Source organism: Microtus oregoni, unplaced genomic scaffold (genome assembly GCF_018167655.1).
Source record: "Microtus oregoni isolate MIOR12 unplaced genomic scaffold, Mior012 000064F_ref0000363, whole genome shotgun sequence".
NCBI lineage: Eukaryota > Metazoa > Chordata > Mammalia > Rodentia > Cricetidae > Microtus > Microtus oregoni.
The window spans coordinates 827,118-847,506 of NW_024543874.1; the positions used below are offsets into that span (position 1 = coordinate 827,118).

The following is a 20,389-nucleotide window of genomic DNA, read 5'->3' on the forward strand; positions in this document are numbered from 1 at the left end:
GAATGCTGGGAGGAAGAGGAAGTGAGCTCAGAGACATGCCATGTTCCCCTCTCCCGGGCAGAGGCATGCGATGAAGCAAGCCGCCAGGTTAGACATGCTGAATCTTTCCCAGTAAGACCGGTGCTCACAGATTATTAGAGATGGGTTGATCGGGATATCAGAATTAGCCAGTAAGGGCTAGAACTAAAGGGTCAAGCAATGTTTAAATGAATACAGTTTGTGTGTTGTTATTTCGGTGCATAAGCTAGCCAGGCGGCCGGGGTGCTGGGGACGCAGCCCCACCGCTCTTATTACAACAAAAAGGCCCAAAGTGGCATCACCCAAGATGGGCTAGGCCCTCTCATATCCACCACTAAGTAGGAAGATGCTCTGCAGGCTTGCTGATTGCCACATCTTGTTGGGACCATTTGGAGTCCTGGCCTCCAGTTGCTCTTCCCCACTAGTGACCTTTTTTTGCCCTTCTGATTTGAGCTTCTGAGAGCTGTGTCAAAGTTGTTGACCAACCCTACTTCCTGAGCACGTATTGCCCTGGCCTTGATTGAGTATCAGGCAATGAGGTTTTCACCTCTTGGCCTACCTGACTGTGTTAGGTATAAAAGCTTCCGTGGTGCTGTTCAAAAAGGGGCTTCTTTTACCAGCAACTAGCGAGGTGTATGCGTGTTTAATCCTGATGTCCTTCACTCGGTTAGGCGGCAGCATCTGATAGGGGTTCCCTCCTCTTAGATGATTCTAGTTGTGTGTAATCGGCTTTTCAACTGATAAACCATAACTTCATAGCTTTAGTCTTAAACTATACAGTCTTCCATGCCCCTCCCAGAGAAATGCATGTGTGTATATATATTGAGTCATCCCCTGCTGAAAGCAGCTAAGAGGTTGAAAGTAACATTAAGATAAAAATGCACCATAAATATGGGGAGCAGCCTGTGTCTAGAGTTTGATAACATCTGTTTGCAGCTCTGGGTTACTTAGGGTGGTAGAGCAACTCCTTCCCTCATAAAACTGTTCAGGATTTTTGTAGAATGTAGTCCTCATTCCTTTCCCACAGCTTGTTTTCTGTGACATTCAATAAATAGAGAGGAAAAACCTTTTGTTAGAGACAGACAGATATGAGACACACGGACCACAAACCACAGACATAAGGAACAGGAGAGTAGCCCGGTGGTGGTGGCGCACGCCTTTAATCCCAGCACTCAGGAGCCAGAGGCAGGTGGATCTCTGTGAGTTTGAGTTCAGCCTGTCTTGAAAAGAAAAAGAAGTATCAGGAGAGAAGTGAAGAACTCAAATTTGGAATCACGTACTTCAAGAGGAAAATGTTTTCCTTCCTTCCTTCCTTCCTTCCTTCCTTCCTTCCTTCCTTCCTCTGTCCCTCCCTCCCTCCTTCCTTTTCTCCCTCTCTAATTTCTCTTTTCTTCTCTTCTTTTCCAAGACAGACTTTCTCTGTGTAGCCCTGGGTGTCCTGGAACTCACTCTGTAGATGAGGCTGGTCTTGAACTGAGAAATCCACCTTTTTTGGGGGGGCAGTGTTAAGACAGGGTTTCTCTGTGTAGCTTTGGAGTCTGTCCGGGAGTTCTCTGGACAAGGCTGGCCTCGAACTCACAGAGATCCGCCTGCCTCTGCCTCCCGAGTGGTGGGATTACAGGCTTCTGCCCCATCATCCAGCTGCAAGAACCAACTCCTTGACATCCCCACTTACGCTGTCTCATCTCTCTCTCCCCCAAGTAAATAACAAACAAACAATAAATAAATGTAGCAAAAAGGTAAAAGTATTTAAAAAATGTTTAGAAATTTTGTGTGTGTGTATTTGTGTGTGAGTGTGTGTGTGTGAGAGAGATAGAGACAGATAGAGAGAAAGAGAGAGAGAGAGAGAGAGAGCGAGCATGAGCATGTGCACATGAATTCAGGTGACCACAGAGTTCACTAAAGGTGCCCGAGTTAGAGTCAGTCATGAACTGCCAGGAATGGGTGCTGGAATATAACTTGGATCAGTATGTGCTCTTAAGCACTGAGCCATCTCTGCAGTGACAGAGTGTAGGCCCATATTTCTATATGGCAAGGCAGCCAAGCCATCAAGCCATAGGCCACACCTGAGATGGGTCATGCATCCTGCCAGGCAGGCTGTTGCTAACCTAACAAAAGGTCAGGATGTTTTGCTCCTTCCTTTGTAATTTGGAGGATGCCTTATAGAAATGCTAATTCAAACCTATGTAACAGCTAGAGTAAGCAGCAGACAGGTAGTTGTGGATGTGATTGAAAGCCATTCACCTGGTTACCTAGGAGACAGAATATAATGTATTTCCCCTAAGTTAAGTTTTGGTATAAAGACTATTTGGAGAATAAACGGAGAAATTCTTCAGAATGTGAACTCAGGATATCTGTGTAGCCCTGGCTGACCTGGAACTTGGTCTGTAGACCAGGCTGGCTTCAGAGATTTGTCTGCCTCTGCTTCCCATGTTCTGGTATTAAAGATGTGCGCCACCACCCCCTGGCTGTATTTCTTCTTTTACAAACTATTCATTTTTTTATCTTTTTTTTTCTAATTGGATTACTTGCTTGGGGTTTGGTTTTCAAGGTCTTTGTATATTCTAGACATTGACCCTCTGCCACGTATAACTGGCAGACTTCCACTCTGAAGTTTCGTTGAGAGGTTAATGGTCTCTTGCTAGGGAGCATTTTAATTCCTCGAGGTTCATCTCCTTTCCTCCAGTCCCTGCACCTTGAAGCATCTCCACTTCTAGGAGTTTCACAGGGTGCAGTGTTTTGTGCAGTACCAGATAAAGATACCATGTTATTCCTCTGCTCTACGTGGCATAATCTCGAATGACCTAGAAGGAATTGCAATTGACTACTGCCTGGACCAGGTTGGCCTGTGGCCAAGTCTGCAGGACTCTGTCATGATTGATGTAAGTGGGCCGAGCCCACAGTGAGTAGTCCTGTCACTAGGAAGGTGGTCTCAGTTTGTAGAAGAGCCTGGGGTAGTTAAGCTTGAGCCGGTAAACAACATTCCTCCAGGGTTTCTGCTTCAGTACCTGCTTGAATTCTGTTCTGACTTTCCTCTGTGGGCTATGACCTGCAAGCTAGAAAGAAACCCTTTCCTCCTCTAAGGGGCTTTGGGTCATGGTGTGTGTCACAGCAACAAAAAGCAAACCAGAATGGCAACTGATGTCCAGTGTTTCCAGAATCCTCTGTTAAAGAGGCTGTCTTTTCCCTGTTAGGTGTTTAAGAACTAGGGTTCCAGAGAAACATGAATTTGGATTGTTCTTCAGGGAAAAGTTTCAGATACAGTTGTGCATTCAGAAGCAAAAAGCTTCATCTTGCCTAGGACAGAAACTGTTCTTTTAAGGTCCTCTGTGAGAAAGGGGGAGGGCAGGTGTTGAGCCACAGAAAATGGAGCCAACGTTGGGTGACATCATCTAATTAGGCCAAGACATTTTGTTTTCTGTATTTCTGGTTGAGGCAAGTGTTTGAAGGTCTCAGGTACATTTCAGGATAAGGGACATCAGGAAGAACAATGGGCCTACTTAGTGTGTGATGTGACAATTCACTTGTCCTGCCTGTAGCTTTTAGGACTTTGCTATCTGAAAGGGGTCATTCCTAGGAATGGGGGTGGGGCAGAGAAGTACTTGGATATTTGTGAAGGCAGGGAGGGTAGACTGCACCTGGAGTGTCTGGATTTTAACATTATCCAGGATTTTGGCATGTTTGTCAAACACCAGGTGGTTACAGCTGCATGGACTGTATCTTGATCTTCTGTTCTATTTACCCACATTTCTGTTTCTTACCATGCTGCATTTGTTATCATGACTCTAATAGGACTTGCAATCAGGTATGGTCATACTTGGAACTGAATTATTTTTCTTTTAAAAGTACATCATTTACCCAGACACGATGATGCACGCAGTTAGGTCCAAAGAAAACTTCCAATTCCCCCAACTCCAAAAAGCAGACCAAATAAATGTCCAGAAATGGGTTCAACCTGGACAATGGAGGATTCTTGGCAGTTAGCTAAAAGCCAGCATTCCTCAAGAATTTGGGAAGCCAAACGGAGTCATTGCCCTTACCTTTGGCAAAAGGGACAAATGGCAACCTGTAGTGTCTATTGGCATATTGAAGTGCATGCTGGCCTCCATGCTCCTTAGCTATCAAGTACTTGTTACACTACCTAAAACTATCTAAAAACCTAGCACGTATACACAAACAGTAGAGAAGCACACAGCTACCCCCAATAATGCCTGTTTTTACTTTGATGACAGAAAAATTAAGTAAAATGTCTTCTCATAAGCTTTTTAGTTAGGAAACCGAGTGGTATATTTGAGACAAGTAAAACAAAACTGAGGTGTTGTGTCAGAAAGAGAAAAATGACCATCAACCTACTCCTCTGACAGTTCAAACAAGCTCAGCCTAGTTAAGACCCTGAGAAGAGATGTAAAGGTTAAAGGTCAGTTTAAGGCGACTGGAATCAGTAGATACATTTTTACGTGGGTTTATCTATTTGTAAAAAGGATGGTAAAGACTCGCATTAGACTGGGCAGCCTTTTGAATAGTAACCCAGACATAAAGTAGTCCAAGGCTGGCTGGAGAGATGGATCGGCAGTGAACAACTTTCCTGTTCCTCCAGAGAACCTGAGTTCAGTTGCCAGCATCTACTCTAGGCAGCTCACAATGCCTGTAACTCTAGGGCATACAAGGTTCTAGCACTCACCATCCCCAATTCCCATATTAAAAATAAAATCTTAAGACATCCAAGGAAAAAGCAGTACTGACTGCCTACCTTTGCTTCAGGCTGTTGGGCTATCCCTGTAGCTACCATCACACTCATGCTTCTTGGGCCTCCCAACATGTACTAAAGTGAATCCCTTCAGCACAAGGCTGGGATAGCTGAGCTGAGGCTTCTAGCTTCATGAAGCTAAAGAACTGTTAACTTCTCCATTATGCAGACAGTCAATGTTGGGACTACCCAGTTCATATTGACTGTAAATCAATGTATATAAATAAAATGTGTGGTGATATGTGTTCGTGATCCTGGTACTCAAGTTTAAGGCTAACTTGGGATATGTGAGGCTATTTCAAAATAACAAAGTACCTGGGAGACTGACAGAGAATGACTGTTGGAGGAGAGCCTGAACTACAAAGAGGCCTTGTCTCAAAACTAATAAAGGATGAACTCTATGATTAGATGTTTCCACCCTCATTACAGAGCAAATCAGACAATGACAAAGAAGCCATCACATAAAGGAATATAAAACTATTTATTGACCACTGTTCACCATTATTTACAATAAAGTAAATATACAGTTGGATGACATTCTGATACTACAAAGTTACTTTTCTGGCTCACTGAACCAGAACCCAAATACTGAAAAGATTGTTGATCCTACCAGTAAGGAATGAGACAGGGTAAAGAAAAAGCATGCAAGTCATTAGTTTATATTACCAGATTTTGTTCATTTATGTCAGCAGGTCTGAAATTGCCAACACCATCTCTAACCATGATTCTATTTCCACAGCAAACAGATATTCCACACATCATAACCTTTTAGATTTCAACTTTCTACAAAGGAATGGTTCACTAGAGGAACCTTACATGCCCAATTGTCTTTTTGCTTAGTTTTTAGAGACAGGGATTCTCTGTATAGCCCTGGCTGACCTGAAACTCAATAGACCCAGCTGATTTAGTCTAAATCAGAGACCCATCTGCCTCCAAAGTACTGGGATTAAAGGCACATGCCACTACACCCAGCATAAGTCTTGTTATTATTAAGTCATAGTGCTACTTTGTCTAATTCCATTTTCTGAAGGGGTAGTTTGTAAAGACAAAATTTTGTAAACAAACTACTGTATGTGATAATAAATTCTGATGTGGTTGCTTTAAAACTATCCAGTAAATTCCAGAACTGTCTACTTGATCTGAAAGGTTATGGTTTCAGGAAAATGTTCACAAGGGAGGAATCTCAACACATGTTTTCATCTACAGTTTTTGAGTACTAAAAACATGACAAAATGAAAAAGTTACAACATAAGGGTCTTATGCACACACAAGCTTACAAACAAAAACCCAGAATGGTCCTTCTGTGTCCCAGTTAAAAATAACTTCTGATTGAGTAATGACTGTAAAATCTCCCCAGCATTTAAGAAAAGCTGTTCTTCAAAGCCGAGGAAATACAACACGGTATCAAACATTCTACGGTTAAAAGAAGCAACTACAGAAAGCTTTTATTTGCTCAAAGGAATCAGTGCCTTTTGATGCAGAACAAAAACCAAAAATATCCCAACTACTGTCAATACTTTCAAAACCAGCATATCAAACTCGATTTTCATTAGAATGCTATTTTTTCCACACTAGTAATTCAAAACTCAAGATCCAGATTTTATATATATATAAATATATATAAAAATGCAAACAATTATTGAGCCTCGTCTTCTGGACAAGAATGCCAAGTCAGCCTTTCCTCATAAAAGGCGATGACAATCTGAGGACACTTCATATTCGCCTCCTTTGCCAGCACCAAGTCCGCCTCATCTGAGTCCTTCCTGTTTGAGGGGGGAAGGGGGAAAAAAGGTTAAACGTTTAAACTGTGCATGTCATCTGAGCTCTATTCAATAAATACTAATTGAATAAAAATGAATGTAAATGCTACTAGATGGATGCATGGTAGTGTGATTACATATCAATAATTTTTCCCCCCAGGGACAGAAGAGACAGCTTTATTATAGAAACGCTGGGCCAGCAGGTTTAAAATAGGGACAGGCTTTCAAGTGCACACCAGTCCAGACTCCCCTGGTTCATATCCGAACCCCTCTCCAGTTTCTCACGTGTTCGTCCTCTGCAGCAGTCACTTCCTTAGGATCTCAGACACATGCCATCACAGAACCTTACATATCAATAATTTCATTTCTCAAAAGAGGCTATACATTTTTCTTTATCACCCCCCCCCCCCCCCAGGGTTTCTCCACAAAATGGTCCCGGCTGACCTTGAACTCAAGTGCTGGTATTATAGGTTAGAGCCACCATGTTTAAGAAACCTGGTGTGTGTGTATAGCTGGGAAATGGTGGTGTATGCCTTTAATCCCAGTACTTGGGAGGTAGAGGCAGGGGGTTCCTGTGAGTTTGAGGTCAGTCTGGACTACAGAGTAAATTTTAGCCAAGGCTGTTACACAGAGAAACCCTGTCTCGAAAAACCAAAAAAAGAAAGAAACCTTGTGTATAACTTCCATATAATTAACACTCAAATCAGGTGGTGGTGGTGCACTCCTTTAATCCCAGCACTCAAGAGATGTAGTGGCAGCTGGGTGGTGGTGGCACACGCCTTTAATCCCAGCACTGGGGACGCAGAGGCAGGCGGATCTCTTGTGAGTTCGAGGCCAGCCTGGTCTACAAGAGCTAGTGCCAGGACAGGCTCCAAAGCTACAGAGAAACCCTGTCTTGAAAAACTAAAAAGATGCAGTGGCAGGTGGATCTCTGAGTTCAAGGCAAGCCTGGTCTACAGAGTGAGTTCTGGGACAGCCAGAGATACAGAGAAATCCTGTCTTGAAAAACCAACACCAACCACCCCCACTCCCAACACCACCCTCTTCCTTTCAGGCCTAATTCGCAGAACTCTGAGTTGAGGTCAGCTTGTTCTACAAAGAGAATTCTACATCAGCCAGGGCTACACAGCGAGACCCTGCTCAATCACCTCCCTCTCAAAAAAACCCAACCGAAGTACTTTCCATCCTTTTTAAACTGTATGTAATGAGGGCCAGCAAGATGACTCATCAGGTAAAGATGCTTGGCACACAGTCCTGAATCTACATCCAGGTGCAGAGAATGGACTCAAAGCTGTCCTCTAACATGTGATATACATACTGCTCTCATCATTATGCATGCACACACAGAGGGAGGAAACAACCCCTTCCCCCAAAAAACCACCCTAAAACCATTGCTCCGCACACTTACCATTTCATAAGAAACATTAATTCTCCACTGCTGTCTGTGGCACCAATTATTCGTTCAGGATCAAGACCTCTGGCAAAACCCCTTGGTTTGTCAGCCTGTTTAGAGGGTGAGGTAATAGCCTGCATAAATATTTCTTTTTTTTTAAAAAAAGATTCATTCATTCATTTATTTATTTATTATGTATACAACTTTCTGCCTCCATGTATACCCACATGCCAGAGGAGGGCGCCAGATCTCATTACAGATGGTTTGGAGCTACCATGTGGTTGCTGGGAATTGAACTCAGGACCTCTGGGAGAGCAGACAGTGCTCTTAACCACTGAGCCATCTCTCCAGCCCCCTGCATAAATATTTCTACACAACAAATAAAATTAAGAACTCTTTATGAAATACAACTTTCATCAGAACTCCAAGCAATGAGACAGCAACAACTAGGAAAAAAAACCCCTAAGTTACAGGGCTATGAAGAGAAACCCTGTCTAAAAAAAAAAAAACAAAAACATAACCCAAGTTAGATATAGAAACATGCGTGGGGTTAGGAATGTAGCTGTAGTTCTATTGGCAGAGTATTTGCCTAGTATGCAAGGAATTCTGGGTTTAGTCTAACACTTGGTAGCTGGAGGCAGGAGAATGAGGAGTTAAGGTAAGCCTGGGCTAGAAAAGACCTTTTCTTAAAAAAATAGATGAAATTTTAAAGTCTTATTATGTAGCAGAGATTAGCCCTAAACTTTCAATCCCCAGCTTCAATTCCTTGACCATTAGAACTACAAGTATGCAACAACATACCGAGAAGTTATACACTCTTGACATTAAATTTCAAGTGCCTATACACCTAGCACTTTAGAGGCAGAGGTACAATAAGTTCAAGGCTGGGCCTGGGTAAAGTGAAACTTTATCAAGAACCATCCCCCCAAAGAAAATAAAAAAACAAGTAAATAAATATGCAGCCACTTACAGTAGCACAAGCCTATAATCTCAGTATTCAGTAAGTTTTAAGTGTACCCTGGGCTACATAAGACTGTGGCCTAAAATATATACATTTAAGAAAACCCTAGGCTGCTGGAGAGATGGCTCAGTGGTTAAGAGCACTTGATCTTGTAGAGAACCTGGGCTCAGTCCCCAACACCCACTTGATGGCTCACAGCTACCTCTAACTTCAGTTCCAGGGAATACAACTCATTCTAACTTCTGTGGTGGCTGCACACATGTGGTGCACATACATATACTTGGATCTCCTACCAATAGTAACATTTCTAATGTAACATCAGTTATTACTCCTGTGCATCGTGATGCAAGTCTTTAATCCCAGCACTTAGGAGGCAGAAGTAGGTGATCTCTGAGGTTGATGCCAGCCTGGTCTACAGAGTAAGTTCTAGGACAGCCAGGGATATGTAGAGACCCTGCCTCAAAAAAAAAAAAAAGTTACCAAACCAATCCCAAACAATAAAATCCGATGGACTTACTTCTAGGAATTAAGTCTAAATTATTTGCTTATTTTAAAAAAACAGACAAAAAAATCTGTAAAATCTCCTACTTTGAGTTAACAGATTTGGGATTGTCTTTACAGTTCTTTTTAAACATTTCACAGCAAGCCAAGATTAGTGGCAAGAAGCCCTGGGATTGATTTAGTACTTCGATGGAAGCGGGACGATCAGGGTTTAAAAGCCAGCCTGGGCTATGAACTATCTTAAAAATACAATCACCTTTCTTTGAAGCCTGAATTAGCTTCAAAGTCTTGAAACAATCTTCCTTATTCCTTCAGGTAGTAGGATTTTAGGGATGAAACATTGGGCCTAGCCCTGTCTTTCTTAGACACTGAAGATGGCTATTTTCCACAGCATGTTTAACACCCAATTGGGTTTTATTTATATGCATGCTTATATGTAAATTTTTTTAAAAATTAAAGCTAGGGTCTTCAGGCAGGCAAGGTTTATTATGTACCTGATGACCTTGAATTTACCCCTCAAATGTTGGAATTATAGGTGAATGCCGCCATGCCCAGTTTCCAATCAGTTCTGGCCTTAAACCATTTAGTTTTGTTTAGTTTTTTTTTTTGGTCTTGTTATTTTTAAAATTTATGTGTATTTTCTTGTGCACCCAAGTATGGGTGCTCTTAGAGGCCAGAAAGGGTGTTGGAGCCCATGGAGCTGGAGTCACAGGAAATTCAAAGTACCCACATGTGTTAGGAACGGAATTGGGGGGTTTCTACTAGAGTAGTTTGTGCTAATTAAAGTACTTTAAAACTGTTATCCTAAAAAAACAAAAACGAAAAACAAATTTATACATTGAATGTATTATCTGCACGTATCATGTGTGTGCCTGGTGGATGGTTAGAGCCACTGGAATTGGCGTTAAGGAATTGTTATAAGCCACCACCAACTGGGTGCTGGAAACCCACTGTGTCCTTTATTTTTTTAATATTTATTTATTTATTTATGAATTATGTATACAATATTCTGTCTGTATGCCTGCAGGCCAGAAGAGGGCATCAGACCCCATTACAGATGGTTGTGAGCCACCAATTGGTTGCTGGGAATTGAACTCAGGACCTTTGGAAGAGCAAGCAATGCTCTTAACCTCTGAGCCATCTCTCCAGCCCCCACTGTGTCCTTTGGAAGAACAGCAAGTGCTCTTAACTATTGAGCTAGTTCTCTACCTAAAATTGTCTGTCCCTGACCCCTCATCATGTCTCACTATGCAGACCAGGTTAGGTAGGTTGGTCTGGGAACTCAAGAAAAATCGCCTGCCTCTGCTTCACCAGTACTGGGAAACTCAAGTCATATTGCCACCTGGCTGTTTTTCAATTTCTAAAACAAACAGCTGGTAATTATAGCCTATATAATTTTGGAGTATATCGAGAACTAAAGATATGAGTAAGTTAAAATCACTTGAAGTTTCACATTAATGTAACCAGGCTCTGGAGTCAGAATGGGATAGAATGACAACTCTACCTCTTTAAAGGTCTGTGGGTTTGGGTAAGGTAATTATCCAAGGTACCTACGTCGTAGGTTTTTTGGAGTGTATGAATTAAGCTGTTTAGAACACGGCTGGCTCAATACAGCTGAGGCATCACTACTAAAGTTGTTTCCCTTATGTATATGCTTTCCTTTCAGATCCCCACCTGTTACAATCATGTTTTCTCATCTATTCAACTGAGTGATTATCTAACGTTAACAGTGTTGGTATTAACATTAATGATCTATATGCAAAATTCTTGATACCTAGTTCAAATGATCACATTTGAAGCTCACAGTCCTTTACTAATTTAAAGACAAGGGTAGAGATTATCTCATTTGTGCCACCACGAACGGCTCTATAAAGTTTTATTCTTATTTTCTCAATTGGAGTTTAAAAAGTATTCTAGGGTTGGAACAATTAGAAACATCTGCTACCCTATCAAAGATTTTGAGTTCAATTGCTAGCACCTACATGGTAGCTCACAACTGCCTGTAATTTCAGTCTCAAGGGGTTTGATACGCTCTTCAGGCTTCTGGGAACACCAAGATGCACATGGTACACAGACACGCAAACACATACATATGCAGGCAAAATACCATACATGTGAAAAAAAAAATATTCTAGTTTTAGCTGGGCATGGTGGTGCATGCCTTTAATTACAGCACGCAGGAGGCAAAGGCAGGCAGATTTCTATGACTGAAGCCAGGCAAAGCTACATGGTGAAACTCTCTAAAACACCTAACCTATTCTAGTTTTAAGCAGGCACTGTGGTGAACATCTGTAATTCCAGGGTCAGGATGTCAGAGGTAACAGGATGAGTGGTTCAAGGCCATTCTCCAATACATGAGACCTTGCCTCAAACACAACCCTCAACAGGAAATTAACTATAAAGGGGAAGGGAGAGGGAGGTGAATTAGAACAAAGTATAATGATAATTATGCATGAAAAAAAGCACAACAAAACCCATCACTTCGGAAGAACAAAATATGAACTAAATAAAAAGTATTCTAGAAGGGGGAAAAAGGTTCAAAGTAATTAAAATTCAAGCTATTAATTGTTGATAAGACTCAGGCTAATAGGCAATACTTTATACTTACAGCATCTCTTTTCTTCTTCGATTTGCTATCATCAGATTCACTGTCAGATAAAGATTTCCTTTTTGTACCATCTTTTTCTTTACCAGCTTTTTGAGAATTAAGAAATGCTTCAATTAATTCTGGACAATCTAAATTTTCTTCTGGTTCCCAAGTATTATCAGCACTGTGTTCAGTTAAAGAAAACAAAAAGTTGATTCAATTAAACATTGCCATTACCTGAACCTGTTTACAACTACCTGAAAAAAAAAGTTCCCATAGAATAACACTAATATTGGTAGAATAATAACAAAGAAAGAAATGCCTTTTTATTTCCTATATTATTTAAAAATGTCTAATCTCCTTTCACACCTCTTCACGTCTCCAACTGAGCAATCAGGTATTTTAACCCAAAGGCAGTTGAACCTGACTCTAAGGACAACCAATTTTTCTGCTCCATATGCAACTCACTTCATGTAACCCTAGCTGGCCTCAAATTTTATGCAATCCAGTCTTCATTCTCCTGTCCCCACCTCCCAAGTACTGGAATAAAAGGCACTTTCTATCACACTCCCTTTGTCTGATGGTGGGATGAAACCCATGGCTTTGTGCATGCCAGTTAAAGCACGCTACCAACTGAGCTATATCCCAACATCCTTGAGTTTAAAGGTGGGGAACAGAGCTGGGCGGTGGTGGCGCACGCCTTTAATCCCAGCACTTGGGAGGCAGAGGCAGGCGGATCTGTGTGAGTTCGAGGCCAGTCTGGTCTAGAAAAGCTAGTTCCAGGACAGGAACAAAAAGCCACGGAGAAACCCTGTCTTGGGGGGGGGGGGGGGGGTGGAGGATAGGGACATATGTACCATAAGCTGGCTGGGATTAAATTCTGAAAAAACAGTGATTCCCAATTCCTTATATATTATGCCCAGGTTTGGGATCTCCAATGATGTTTGGAAATAAAGATTCTGACATATTCTCATACACGAAATATTTTCAATTTGGGAAATGATATAGAGCATGGGCTGAGGAAGAAAATGAACAAATCTAGCCTGTTGTATGCACCCCCCCTCAAAGACACTGTATCACTGTAGACTAGGTTGGTCTCAAACTCCTAATCTTGCTTCAGCTGTCACAGTGCTGGGATTACAGTATTGTGCCACCATGCACAGTGCCAATTTCTACCCTTAAATTTTTTTAAGGTTGGGAGGAAATGAAAGGTATCAATTTCAGGCAGGGTTCATAAGTTGGAATAGGCATGCTTGTTTAAGGCATTAGCTACTGCTGCTTTTATGCTGCTCATGCAGACAAATCAATGGCCCACAAAGCCTAAAACAGTCACTTATAGATGCTTTGGGGGAAGAGACTGCCAACTCCTGTGTGAGCACAAGGCCAAAGTAATCATTCCCATGTGTCTCTCAAAAGAGCTGTGAGGAAAATGAGAATCACCTCACAAATATAGTAGTATGGCCACCTTGTACCAAGGGACAGACTCTTTGTGCTCAGGCCACAAATATCTTTAGAGAATGAGATGGAATGAGTGATTTCAGTGATATCTAGTGCTATTAACATCTGGTACTTAATACTTGGTCCGCTGGTATCTCCAGACTGTAACATTGGCAAAGTTTAATTTTGGCAGGAGGACTGATGTGTTATTTTCAGTTTTGTCTTCTATATTATAAACATACTACACTGTAAATGTTAGGCTCTTGATCAGAGATATTCAAGTTTGCTCGTTTAATATGACATTAAATGCTTTAATGAAAGAACACATTAGGACATGAAAGATGTAGAGAATGGAGTGGGAGGTGGAGAGAATGAGAATCCATTACAAATGCTCTGTTTAAAAATGCTGTGACATTTACTTCTTTGCAGGCTAGTTTAAAAATTATGCTGTGGGGAGCTTTAATTTTCCAAGTTTGACTCGATAGCAATAAATTAAGCACTAATATGCTGGTTTCAAATGTTGCTAAAGCTTTAATTTTTTTTTTAAATTAACTTTTTTGTGTGTATGAGTCTCTTTTTTTCCCCTGCACATATGTATGCATGTGGATCATGTGTGTGCCTGGTACTTGAAAATATCAGAAGATGGCACCGGATATACTGGAACTTGAGTTATGGATGATTATGAGCCACCATGTGGATGCTAGGAATTGAACAAGTGCTCTTAACCAGAGCCATCTCTTCAGACCCCAGAAGCCTTAAATAAACCTCAAATAAGATAGTTCTGGAATTAAAATTGACTTCTAACATCTCTTTCGGCAAATTGGTAAAATATTTAAGCTAAAAGTAAAATTTAGGCTTATTAAAGCACAATTACAATTACTAAAGTAAGGGCCAGGGATGTAGCCTGATGGAGTGCTGGCCGAGCATGCATAACCCTGGATTCAATCTTTTTTTTTGAAATATTTATTTATTATGTATACAATATTCTGTCTGCGTGTATGCCTGCAGGTCAGAAGAGGGCATCAGACCTCATTACAGATGGTTGTGAGCCACCAATTGGTTGCTGGGAATTGAACTCAGGACCTTTGGAAGAGCAGGCAATGCTCTTAACCACTGAGCCATCTCTCCAGCTCCCTGGATTCAATCTTTAGGCTCATATAAACCAGGTGTGGTGGTGCATCCTGTGCACCAGGGAGTTGGAACTGGAACAAATAAGAGTTTAAGGTTATTCTTGGCCATACAGCAAGTTCAAGAGCAGTTTGGGGTTCGGGAGACCCTGTCTTAACAGAACAAAAAAAAAAAAAAGCAAATACAAAAATGAGGCATGGGGAACACCTATAATCCCAGCACCAGGATTCCAGGCTAGTCTGCACTACATGAGACACCCTCGCTTAAAACAAAATCATAAGAAGTTTCTTACTCTGTGAACCCCTTCCACTTGAGGAAATACTCCACCTTCCCATTCACTACACGCCGGTCCAGTACTTTTTCTACCACAAATTCTTCAGGCTCTGCCTCTTCAACTTTTTTACTCTTTCCATTCTGTTTCTTTCCCATTTTTTGCTAAAACAAAAGAGAAATTAAGAAAATTTAAAAAAAATCTTGAGTACATTTTAAGGCCAAATTGACACAATTTACTTTTCAACAAAAAACAAAAAACCCCAAAACACCACCCCCTTTTAAACTTCTGTGACCCAGGGTAGGCACATTCTAGAAAGGCAATAGATAATAAAATCAAATCTCTGCTCCACTGATTTACACTTAAAACCCAATACCCTTCACCAGTATGACAGAATTAAAAACAACAACCAAAAATCTGAGAAACAACCTTATCCTTTCCTAGTTTTGTTTCCAGGATTCTACAAGACCATGTTTACCAGAATCACCACTCATTTTAATCACAGCATAGTGACAAATAACTAGAAAACACAAGACAATGACAGAATGGAGTAAATATTAGTAGTTGGTGGTTTGAATGAGAAGGGCTTTCTAGGCTTATACTGGAATGGTTGGTTCCCAGGTGATGCAACTGTTTGCGAATTGTGTGGCCTTGCTGGGCGTGGGGTGTGGGGGTGGCAGCCGGGCAGTGCACACTTGATTTCAAAGGCCAACGCCATTCTCATTTAGCATGCGCTCTCTGCCTTGTGCTTGAACATCAAATGCAACCTCTCAGCTGCTACTTCAGTGCCATGCCTGTTGCCATCCTACCAGGATGGTCATGGACTCATCCTCTTAAATTATAAACCTCAACAAACTTTTCTTTAAGTGGCCTTGGTCATGTCTTATCACAGTAAAAAAGAACTAAGAATGAAGTGTGATAGTAAAAAAGAAAGAAAATAAACCAACAAAACACTCAAGTCAGGGTTACATATAGCCCAGGTAGTCTCCAATTCACTATGTAGCCAAGGAAGACCCTAAATTCCCAATCCTTTAGCTTCTACATCCCAAAGTACTAGGTTTATAGGTGTGCACTACCACACCTCACTAAATGATAGAACCAAGTGTAGCAGAGTAGACCTATTAAAACTACAGCTCTAAGATATGGCTTTCCCAACAACAGTAACAATTTTAAATTGTTTCAAGGATAAAAATTAGCTGCAAAACAAAAACAGAGTTTTATCCTCAACCATGGAGACCATGAATAAACTAAATAGACAATATTGTTTTCCCATAATTATTACATGTAGATAATTTTCCTGAATAACAAACCTTATACTATCACTTTAAGTGTCCAAAATGGTGGATAGAAAAATTCCTTCCCTACTGGGTTTTTCAACCTAGAATCTTAACTGGTAGCAGACTATATTTACTTTGAAGAGAGGCATGAGGTAGAAATGATGAGCTTATTAGCAGCATCAAGGAAATCAAAATAGGTTGATTACCATGGGTTCAGGGCCAACTTGAGATATGGAGGAAAACTGTGTCCCTAAAATCTAAAGTTCTTTCTTTCTGGTGAGGGTGGGTGGGTATAATATCACCCATTAAGTGTTTTCTCAGCACATATTCAGGATTGTTAAAGGAGTAGAAACTAGATGCTTAAAATCTTGAGATGGTTAATTATAAGCCCCTTTGGGACACCACAACAACCCAATACAGTATGCGCAAACATTTCATCTCCACAACAGCAGCCAATTCTAACCTTTAAGTGGCTGTGATCCCCGACTTGGTCTCCCCCAGTGTTAGCATTATAGGTGTGCACGGGTGCTACTTAAGTGATCAAAACCTAATCAATCAAATCAAAACAAAACCAACCAACCAAAACCCCTCAAAAGCCTAGTCACTAAAACCATCTCCCAAATGAAGGATCCAAACAGGAAAAATTAACAGCAGCACCCAAGGCAGTTAAACCTACTAGCATCTCGGGGCATACCTAAACAAACGTCCTATGGAATTTCCCAGATGTTTTTGTTGTTATTTTTCAAGACAGGGTTGCTCTGTGAAACAGCCTTTGTAGAACAGACTAGCCTCAAAATCACCCGAGACCCACCTGCTTCTGCCTCCCGATTAAAGGCGTATATCACCACACCTGGCCCAAAGACTTGTGCTTATTATCACTAAGGCTTTAACCTGTATTTGGTCATTTATCAAGAGTGATCAGACAGGTTCAGATCACAGATCCTAGTCAGCTCTGCAGAGTATTACAAGTCATGCACAATATAATGATGGCACAAATTAAAAATCACCATCTTGTCCTTTCCAGTGAGAAACTCAGTAAGACATTACACAGATCAAAACCAAGTTTTGTTTTACTTAGGTGTTAATACCTGCCTTATATGCTGGTAATCAATGTATCAGTATTAAAATAGAAACCCTAACAGCAAAATTCACCTTTTAATACAAATCTGTCAATTCAGAGTTTTGCCATACACCTTGACTAATCTAGTATTTTATAGTCCAGGCTAGCCTTAAACTCACAGCAATCTGCTTGTCTCCGCTTCTCAATATGCTGGGATTACAAACATACACGATTAGACCTAGTGTTCCCCCCAATTCCACAGGGTTTCTTGTGTAACAGTCCTCACTGTCCTGGGACTTGCTCTATAGACCAGGCTGGCTTTGAATTCAGAGATCCAGCCTCTGATGTTTTGGAATTAAACCTATGGAGCTTTGGGATTAAAGGTGTGTGCTGCCACTGTCCAAATTTTAATCTAATTTTTTATTTTTATTATAACTTGACAAAAAAAGAGTATGTCTTTATAAATTTGTCTAACTTACTAGAAACTCAATACAAACATTGGGTTTAGCAATCCTCAGGAACTTGCTCAAAAGATACAGAATCGATCTACTGTTCTTTCATTCCTAGACATAGTTTGTAATTCTTGCTCATGGCAACACAATACTTTGTTATATTTGATTCACTTTGTGCACAAAGTATCGTTTTAAACTTCTGCATTTAATCAATACTCAGTGTACCTACAATTCAGCAGATTTAAGTATAATCTTATCAATCAACTAAAACTTACTTTATAGATTTCCCCATGTAACATTTTTCTCACAATTAAGCTCATTAAAAACATTATCATGTGGTAGCAGGAAACACTTTGGTGGAGATCAGGGAACAATCTTGTGGGTTCTGTCCTCTCCCCTTCCACCTTTCCTTGGGTGAAGATTGAGCCATCTCGCCATTTAGGATCTTTGTCTCAAAATAAGAACATCCAGCTAAAGCTGTACTATGTCTTCCTAAGATTAGGTTTTAAAAGATGCCAATTAAGAATGTTTCAAAATTAACAACTCAAGGTTTTCTTCTAGTGCTGGCTGGGAAGTACATGGATGTAAATAGCCTGGCTTCATACTCACATCTGCTTCTGCTGGGCTTAAAGGCAGACACGACCATGTCCTGCCTGATAATTTTTTCTCCCTGGACCCAGGGTTTCTCTGTGTAGCCCTGGCTGTCCTGGAACTAACTACTCATTCTGCAGACCAGGCTGGCCTCCAACCCAGAGATTTGCCCGTCTCTGCCTTCAGTGTGCTGAGATTAATGGCGTGTGCCACACCTTAAAGGTTGTAATTTTTAAAGAACAAAAAAATTCTTTAGTTAAGATTCTTACATGTTTTAGGGTTTCACAAACTTACCAATGTAGTTTTATTGGAGGCCATTTTTTTTTAAAAAAATCGAAGACTTGAAGAGCTATTGCGAGAAAAAAATGCATGACAGTTAAATTTTCATGACACACAAAAGGCAACTGCAAGTTTTGTGTGGATTTCATCCTGCACATTTCAGATAAAAATGCAGGGAAAACAGTTCGGAGATTCTATGTTATTAGAGATACATACTTAAGTACGTTAGTGCTTTAACCAAGTTAGTAAAGTTAAAACCTTACCAAGGACACTGGTACCTCAGACTTTACTTGGTTATAATACAGAATTACTTTTCCAATGTAAATCTTTATTTGTAACAAATACAATGTTTATTTTCTATGAAAGGCAATCTTCTGTGTGAATATCAAGCATCATTAATTAACCTTTATCGGTAAATTACCATGATTTTTTTCCCTCTAAATTTTTGAATAGTCCAAGAAACTCGTGTATAATTAATTCTGTTTTTTTTTTTCCAGAAGCCCTCCCTCTTCAATCATGGAGTAGAATAAAAACACTGAGATGTCTCAGTCCTATTTCCTGGCCTTTTGCGGGGGGTGGTGGTAACCACTTTCTATAGTCCGGTCTGGGTTTGCACGCCAGGCAACACTCCTGCCTCAAGCTTCCCAAGCCTGTCCTGCCGAAGCTGGAAGGAACTGCCCTTCTCCACGCCCGCTTTTCGAAGAGGACCCCTTCCCTGTTCGATTCCCTCGTCTACCAGGCCACGGCCAGGAGTCCGCCCCCCACTCGGGAGCGCGGGCCTCGTGGTCAGCGCCTCCGCGGGGAGAAACAAAGGCGGCGGCGGGGGCTCAAGGGCACTGCGCCACCAGCTTGCGCCTCCCCCTCCGGCTGCGGCCACGTAGCGGGGAGCTCGGAGCCTCGGGCCTCGCGGCGGCAAAGCCAACCTTGCTCTCCCCGCGGGCCCGCGGCGCGGCTGGGGGGAGGGGAGCCCCGCGCTTTGTCTGGAGTCTCCGCGGCTGTCATCGCGCTCCCACCCTCAGCACGACTATCTAATCTCCCCCGTAAGGTGGAGCGGCGCCTCAGCCAGGCCCCGCCAACCTCCCCCGCAGCTCGGGGCCCACGGCGGAGCACGGGGCCCGCAGCCTCTCCCCGCAAGGCCGGGCGCACAGAGCATCCTAGCCCCCGCAACGCACGCACAAGATAAGAAAGCAAGCCACCGACTTCACCGCTCGGATGCTCCGGGCCGCGGATCCTGCAGAGTTTCCCGGCGGCGCGCCTTAGCTCAGCCACATCCGAGGGGAGGGGGCGCGAGCAGCTCGGCCTGGGGGGGAGGGGAGGCACCGCCCACGCCCAGGCCGCGCGGGGCCCGCCGGGAACGCGGCCTGCGGGGGGCGGCGTGCGCGCCACTCACCGTCCGCGGCGTGGCGCCTCGGGGGTCTCCTTAGGGGGAGGCGAGCAGGGCCGCGGGGGCCTCTCTGCGTCGCGCTGCGCGCCAAAGCCGGGCTCCGCCCACCTCCTCGCTCCAGGCTTGGGGCGCTGAGCCGCGGGGTTCTTTAAGCACCACCTTCTCACGGGGCGCGGGCTCCCAAGGCCTTGGGCCTGGGGTGCTGGACTCGGACTGGGAGGGAGTAGTACCCCCGGGACAAGGACGAAGATTAGCGTGGCCCGGAAAACCCCGGGCTAGGATTGGCGCAGGCGGAGCTGCAGGGACAGCGCTAGGGTGGAGAGGGCCGCACGCCGGAGCCGCCGCTTAAGCCCCGCCCGGCAGCGTTAATTTTAAACTGCGCGACCGTTTTCTCGGCTCCCTGCGCCGAGGTTGGGGGCTGGACCTAATTCCGGACGTAGTAACACGCCGGCCGCGAGCCTTCCGCAATTCACTGAAGCCGGCTGCGCAAGTGACGTAACGCGGCCTCCCTAATCCGAAAGGGGGAGGCGCACGGATTTGGCG

The 20,389-nt window shown here is 42.6% G+C and overlaps 1 protein-coding gene across 4 annotated transcripts; it reads right to left on the minus strand.

Annotated features, from left to right (window-relative positions):
* Positions 1-5,227: 5,227 nt before the first annotated feature.
* Positions 5,228-20,227, minus strand: Cbx3 (chromobox 3). 4 transcript variants are annotated; one of them, XM_041640702.1, is made up of 6 exons: positions 19,853-20,227; positions 18,478-18,532; positions 14,825-14,967; positions 11,989-12,151; positions 7,934-8,028; positions 5,228-6,528 (listed from the first exon to the last, which is right to left on the minus strand). In XM_041640702.1, exons 2-6 carry the CDS (start codon positions 18,499-18,501, stop codon positions 6,402-6,404), a joined length of 552 nt encoding a protein of 183 aa, XP_041496636.1. In that variant the 5' UTR covers positions 18,502-18,532; positions 19,853-20,227; the 3' UTR covers positions 5,228-6,401. The 4 variants fall into 4 exon arrangements, with proteins under 4 accessions (XP_041496636.1, XP_041496635.1, XP_041496638.1 ...); XM_041640701.1 differs by lacking the exon at positions 19,853-20,227 and adding an exon at positions 19,663-19,764; XM_041640704.1 differs by lacking the exon at positions 19,853-20,227 and adding an exon at positions 19,639-19,687.
* Between the last annotated feature and the right edge of the window lie 162 nt (positions 20,228-20,389).

Coding starts and splice junctions, on each gene's coding strand:
- Cbx3 (XM_041640702.1), bottom strand. CDS start 18,501: ATGGCCTCCAATAAAACTACATTG. Junction 12,152..14,824: donor AAGTGGAAGGGGTTCACAGA/GTAAGAAACTTC, acceptor AACTGAACACAG/TGCTGATAATACTTGGGAAC. Junction 8,029..11,988: donor CGAAGAAGAAAAGAGATGCT/GTAAGTATAAAG, acceptor CCCTCTAAACAG/GCTGACAAACCAAGGGGTTT.